The 6,337-nt window shown below is 42.9% G+C and overlaps 1 protein-coding gene across 4 annotated transcripts; it reads right to left on the reverse strand.

Moving 5' to 3' along the window:
- Positions 1 to 1,638: 1,638 nt before the first annotated feature.
- LOC147612093 (S-type anion channel SLAH3-like) lies at positions 1,639 to 5,795 on the reverse strand. Of its 4 annotated transcripts, none has more exons than XM_086783971.1 (5): positions 5,409 to 5,795; positions 4,474 to 5,338; positions 3,590 to 4,360; positions 3,324 to 3,355; positions 1,639 to 2,284 (listed from the first exon to the last, which is right to left on the reverse strand). In XM_086783971.1, the coding sequence occupies exons 2-5, from the start codon at positions 4,699 to 4,701 to the stop codon at positions 1,855 to 1,857; spliced, it is 1,461 nt and encodes a 486-aa protein (XP_086640097.1). In that variant the 5' UTR covers positions 4,702 to 5,338; positions 5,409 to 5,795; the 3' UTR covers positions 1,639 to 1,854. The 4 variants fall into 4 exon arrangements, with proteins under 4 accessions (XP_086640097.1, XP_086640098.1, XP_086640096.1 ...); XM_086783972.1 differs by lacking the exon at positions 5,409 to 5,795 and having other exon boundaries at positions 1,639 to 2,058; positions 2,209 to 2,284; positions 4,474 to 5,381; XM_086783970.1 differs by lacking the exon at positions 5,409 to 5,795 and having other exon boundaries at positions 4,474 to 5,381.
- Between the last annotated feature and the right edge of the window lie 542 nt (positions 5,796 to 6,337).

Below are 6,337 nucleotides of genomic sequence, written 5' to 3' on the forward strand. Positions count from 1 at the left end.
TGTCTCTCTCTCGTCGAACTCAAGGTTTAAATTACGTCTTGACTCTGTCTCGTCGGACTCGCAACAAGCAAGAAAACAAATGTATAAAAAAATATATTTACATCTCGCATTCGTCTTCCTCTCTCTCGCTCTGCGTCTCTATATACATTGCGCTCTCTCTCGCTAGGGCGCTCTCTCTCTCTCTCTCTCTCTCTCTCTCTCTCTCTCTCGGGCTTTGCCGCCCCGGCTTAAATACAAGGCAACGTTGGGCTTTTAAACCCTTGATCAAATACTCCAAAAAGTTGGTGGTCGGGAAGAATAGAGTTACTTTTTAAAAAATAAATTTACAATTGTTCTAAGGTCTGATCGAAGAGAGGCAGGCATTGCATTAATCGCATGTAAGTGTGTGAGAAGCCTAGCCTTTATGCGAGAGAGAGCGAGAGAGAGAGAGAGAGAGAGACCCCTTTCCCAGCAACTACTGTCTATTGAACCAAGATCAATCGAGATTTTCTCATCTAAAATTTGAGAGGATATTTTGCAAACCTTGTTCCAAAAAAAAACACCCCAAAATTTGAAGTTTTTTTTTAAAAAAATACATTAATTTTTGGGCTCAAATAGAAATACAATTTCTTAGATTTTACAAAATAAAATAAAATTTACAGGTGAAAACAAAAATATTATAGGTGCATTGTATTTAGTTTGCAGGTTTTCTGTGAACACGTGGTGAAGTGTACTTCCACACTATCATTGCTTTTTGTAGAGGAAAGTCCAAGATGAGAACCTCTAGAATGCATGTTGAGCTTAGAAAGTATAAAGTGCCCAACATGGTCCTGTACCCTCTTCCCAAGTCAACTATGGGGACAAGTAAATTTGTACTTGTTGGAGGATGCCCAATGCCCATTCCCATCAAAGTGGTACAAGGGAATAAAACTTTTCTCCAAAAAGTGATGAGATTTGAGATCGGATCTGTGATGTGGCGCGAGAGGAATGGGGGAAAAGGCACCACAAGGTACCACCTTTTTTTCAGTTTCTGCACAAATCCCAGCTATGGCTCGGGAGCAATATCACCAATGGGGCAGGGGAAGGTACCACTTTTGCTTATCCAACTAGAACTGATGCCCCCTGCCTTGGTATCCAAATGTCACTTTTCACCATGTGGTATATGGTCACCGTCTGCGCGGCGAACTAGAGGCAGAGGCAAACTAGACTTTGCCCCAAGAGATGTGGTGAATAAAAAATTGTGAGAGCATGGCATCTTTGTCCTTTGGGACTGACACGCCCCATTGTTCCCCGATTGGCCTTAGGCCCACGATCCTCCCGTAGGCGATGCTGTTGAGGAAGCACCATGAGGGGTTTTGAACCTACAACTTCCGGGTCCTAGACAAACATCTCTATCACTTGAGCTATCACCTCATTGGCAGCACTCCATTGTTCCAATGGATTGTGCTCATGGTAATTTGGCACCTAAACCGTAAAGGAGTGGTCGAGGAACCAGTAGATCCTAACCAAACCCTAAAAGAGCCCAATTTGTGGTCAAGGAAAGCAATTATGTTTTGTTTCCACGACCACCCAAACTAGCGAGGATTTCATGCCCGAAGTTAATCAGGGGTAGAATGAACCATGTGCCAAAGGTTTAATTCACAAAAAAAATGGTAGAAAGAAAGCAATATATTGCTCCTATTGATGATACATATGTTGTACTTTTACATTGCAGAACCAATCTGGTCCACTCAAATTCTGTAATTGTTCACATGTCAATAGTAGTCCAAATTGCCATCAACCATAGCAGAAATGGCATCATTGGCTGGATTTGATCGCATGCGCCCTCCAATCATTATAAGAGGTGCAGACACAACGTGTTGCAGTCTTCATATATCACACCCATGCAGACTTTATTAGATTGCCTGGAAAGGGATCAGATTTGGCAGAAGGCAGGCATGACTCCATACGCCTTACTTCATTCAAAAAGGATTGGACTACTTGTGAAGACCTGCTCTTGCCATGTGAAGCACTTTCTGGGGTAGCCTCTGATGGTGTATAGTCTTCTAGTTCCTCTATCTTCCGCTTTACTTGATAGTTCTGATTTGTGATTGTAATAGCCACATCGTTAGGAAACATGGTGCACCAAAAGAAGATGTGAAGAATGGTGAAGAGACACAATGAGAGAACGGTAAAAGATGAGATCATTGAAAGCACCACTGCAAGGCCCTGTGTAATGGGATGCTTTACTTTGAGAGAATAATGGATCGTAGCAATGGCAGATGCAGTCATTGGGAAAGTGTACGCCCACCATGCCACTGAGAACCTGAAAAACAGGCATGAAAACTCCCATGAGAAGGTCAAATACACAAAAGCCTTTGCAATACTACTGCATAGCATCATCTAAAGCAGGCTGTGGTATGTTTGATATAACTGTCAGATTACAAGTAGACATTCGGTCTCAAATTTTCCTTGGGGGAATTGTTGACCACTAACAGACCTCAAAATATTTCAAATTCCACAGGGATTGTGAACCCAGTACACTAAAATTTAGTCTGCCATGAACCACTATGATTTAATATATATACCAGCACACTACTTGTCCACTACTGATGCCCCTGGAAATGGGAGGCACCGCGGTCCTCCAAGCCCCAAATTCGCCAACAAGCTCAATGTATACCACCATGAAAAAATGAACTTCTGACTTCACACATAGCAACCACCTACTCTTAACAACTAGGCTATCGCCCAGCCGGTGCCCAGCCTTGAAAACATCAAAGACTTGATGTGGTCTTGCCATGTGAGACACGTGGGCAAAATGCCTGTTGGAGGCCAGCAACAGCCTCAGTTGCAACTAGGGCAAAATGTAACTTGAAGCTCTAGTACACATGAAGTGGCACTCCTTCGCAAGAAAACTCTGCATGCTTTTTGGCCTAAAACAAACAGATGATACTCTCAAAAACTTAGACCAGGTACACACATTGTAGCATAGACTCCAGTTGCAGTGGATGGCCCCTCACCTGATATTAAGGACGAAAGAAAGACCAAGAGATTAAGCCCTTTTCAGAGCCAGGTACCAAAAATGAACCCACCCGACAACAACAAAGTAGACCTATTCACAGATGAACATTTCATTAGTTTGGATGATAGTCACACACATAAGCATGTAGCATCTCTTGGTCACGCGACATGTTACTCGCAACCTGAAAAGTCCTTACACAGCTGCTCTGGACATGTATGTAGGTAGGCAATAAAGCGGTGTAGCCAACTAATATCTTGATGGCCAAGTAACACGTCGATGATGAATGCATGCACTTCTAACAGCTAGTTCTTCCTCCACTAAGAAATGCTTTGTTTGAGCTTACCTAAAGCCACGAAAGAAGTTGACCCGCACCACCTACACAATAAGAGTAATTATGAGCACTTCATTAGAAACACATGAATTCTAAGCACTTCATTAAATTACCAGGATCAATCTCTCCTCTCCCCATCTCTCTCATGCACACATTGTGTACATTCATACATATATGCATGCATAAACACACTAACCACAGATAGGTGTGGATGCACATAAGTTCGCTTGTACGTACATACATACATACACAACAATTATCAATAATTCTTAGCTTACCAAAGATGAATAGAGGAACAACCCCACAAAGTAGGCAATTCTTGATACTAAGTCAAAGTCACCCACAATTTTGGACCAAGCTACACTGGCAGTGCTTGGAGCTGCAATGAACAGAAAAAATACTGGGTGAAGATCCTTGGGAAGAACAGCTGCAGTTGGTAATCTCTGGTACAGTGTCACAAAGAGTACCAAGTAATGTGCAAGACCCACAGCCCAGAAAAAGATGGCTAGCTCTTTCCAACCAACTGTTGCAACCAAGAGGGCTCCCACAAAGTTGCCCACAAGGGATAGGTGTGTGGAGGGATTCGCGACCTTGGAGAGTCTCCTTTCACCTCCAGATAACCATTGCCCATAGATTTTGAGCGCTAGTGCAAAGATAGGCAACATGAAGAACACCCAAAAGATGGGGTGTATGGATCTGGTGACTGCAGGAGGAACCCCCAATATCAAGAACATGCATTCTATCCATGGGGCAAAGAAGAAATTGATCCGAACTGGGTGATAAAATTCACGCCGTACGGCTTCAAAGTAGAAGAGACACTTCAAGAAATATGTTGTGAACACTGTAAGAAGTGTCATGAGTGCCAAACACCATAGTGTCAGATTGATATGTTTTGGGACATGCATGAACTGCATGGAACCTGCAGTTGACAGAGTCTTCCATAGAATTGTCTGGCTACCGAGGCCTAGGCAGATGCTGAAGCATCCGATTGGGAACCGCAAGAGGAAAGGCCATTTTTTATCAACTGGGAGCACAGTATCCTCAGAATCCTGCTGGTTCAAGGCATAAATGTTAATACAAGGATGAGAGGTTACCAAAACAAAAAGCATGCAGTTTGCAGAAGCCTCGGTCAATCATACATAAACATGATAGAAACACTTACCCTCAGGATGTCCAGCTCTGGTCCTTGAAGTGCATGGAGATACCGCTGAACACTGAGCTCCCTAACTTGCTGTTCTGGATGGGGTTTGGTGTAAAGGCGAGAGAAGGGCCTCTCAAACTTTGCGGCCTTAGTTTTGAAGAAGGAATAGGTCTCATCACCACCATAATCATTATGTTGCAAACTGAAACCAGGCAAAGGGCCAGAGTGCCTGCAACACATGAGGGCCATCCACTTTCATCATTGGGTTGGGCTGCGAGTGGAATTTCTTTTTTCTTCTGCTGCTGAGTCTTCCTATAGCCCACCACACTTGGTTTTTCTTTAATTTTCCCATAGAGTCCTGTATTGGGTGATCCCATCTCCAACTCGGGAGTGACCTTGTGCCCTCCAAAGGAAATTTGCGAGGTAAAGCTGCATTTGGGCTCTTTCTTCTTGGGGAAATTCACAGCTTCTGAGTAAAATAGGGATTCTGACTCAGGGAATCTCTCCGAGTGGAAAGCTCTGAGGGAGGTAAAGTTGCAGTTGCGTACTTTGCTACGTAGGGTTTCTGCATGGTTTAGGGATTCTGGGTCACAGCAATAGCATGCTCTGATAGAGATTCCTACTGGGGTTTGTTCATGTTTTTGTATGGGAAAAGCCCTAATTCTGTCATGTTTGGGGCTCCAGACCCCTTTCTCAACATCTACAAAGAAGAAATGGGGCAACGAGGCACCCCTTTTGAGCTCGGAGCTGTCCTGCCAGGGGGCTTGTGCGATGAAAGGGTAGTACCCACTTGAGAGGAACCTCAATAAAGGGGGCAGGGGTTCATGGAAAGAGATTGACCTATCAAAGGAGGATGCTCTGTACACATCATCTCGGCTTCCCAACCCTGCACAGAATCCCTGTTGTGAGAAGCTTGATCCAGGCGTATGGTCTTCACTTGTTGCCGCAATACCCACCTGCATGAAGCACTTCATGTCACCATCAGTCATTGTCTGCCCGAAAGAAAAACTCCCAGAAAAAAAAAAAAACGCTACAGTTGCATAATAATGCATAAAACACAATATGATAGCAATCTTTTTGAGTCTAGAACCTTGTCTATCCATGATGATCAATGCATGCAGAATACTTCATATGAGGCTTGTGCATGACTTTCAAGTCATAATAATAGATTGTGAAGGCAGCAACCTCTTGCAACAAAGGGAGTAAAATCATGAAGGGATATGAATAATTATGTTAATACTAATGGAAGAAATGCAGCATGTTACCCACAGCTCAATTATTAATGTATCTAACATGCTGGGAGAGAAATGAATGATCTAAGGATCTTGCATTCCACCCTCAAGAGGATAGTCTAAGAAAGATGGAATCACTAAAAAGAAATGATTATAGAAATAAAGAAAAAGATTATAGAATAGGAAATCAGCAGCACTGCAGTTCATATGAAGCTCGACAAGGTACAACCCTGGATCCAGGACACCCATATCCCGATTGCAGCCTTGCAGTAAGTGAAGCAGCTGTACAAGAAAGAGAAGCCTTAGGCCTGTACAAGCCTATAGCTCATTAAACAAAATAGCTCATTAGGCATGAATGAGGTTTAAAGCTTAATAATGTTGATACCTGCCTGTATATCAATGAGACATAAGCATGAAAGCCCAACAGGCAGAGGAACTGTAACACTGTTAACACAAGCTTCATATTGTTATAAATGTTACACAACAAGTCCCGAAATTAAATATGATAAAAATATTAAGAGGATATTTAGCAAGGTCAAACCCACATGCAGGTTTTGCAAATGTATGGCAAAATTTGGCAGAACAACCCAGCCAATATTATGCAGGTTTCCTGCAAGGATTTCAATGGCTTGCACAGCTTTATCAGCTTTGGA

The sequence above is a fragment of the Cibotium barometz genome, chromosome 46 (genome assembly GCF_041138505.1).
Source record: "Cibotium barometz isolate CiBa-2024 chromosome 46, ASM4113850v1, whole genome shotgun sequence".
Taxonomy (NCBI): Eukaryota; Viridiplantae; Streptophyta; class Polypodiopsida; order Cyatheales; family Cibotiaceae; genus Cibotium; species Cibotium barometz.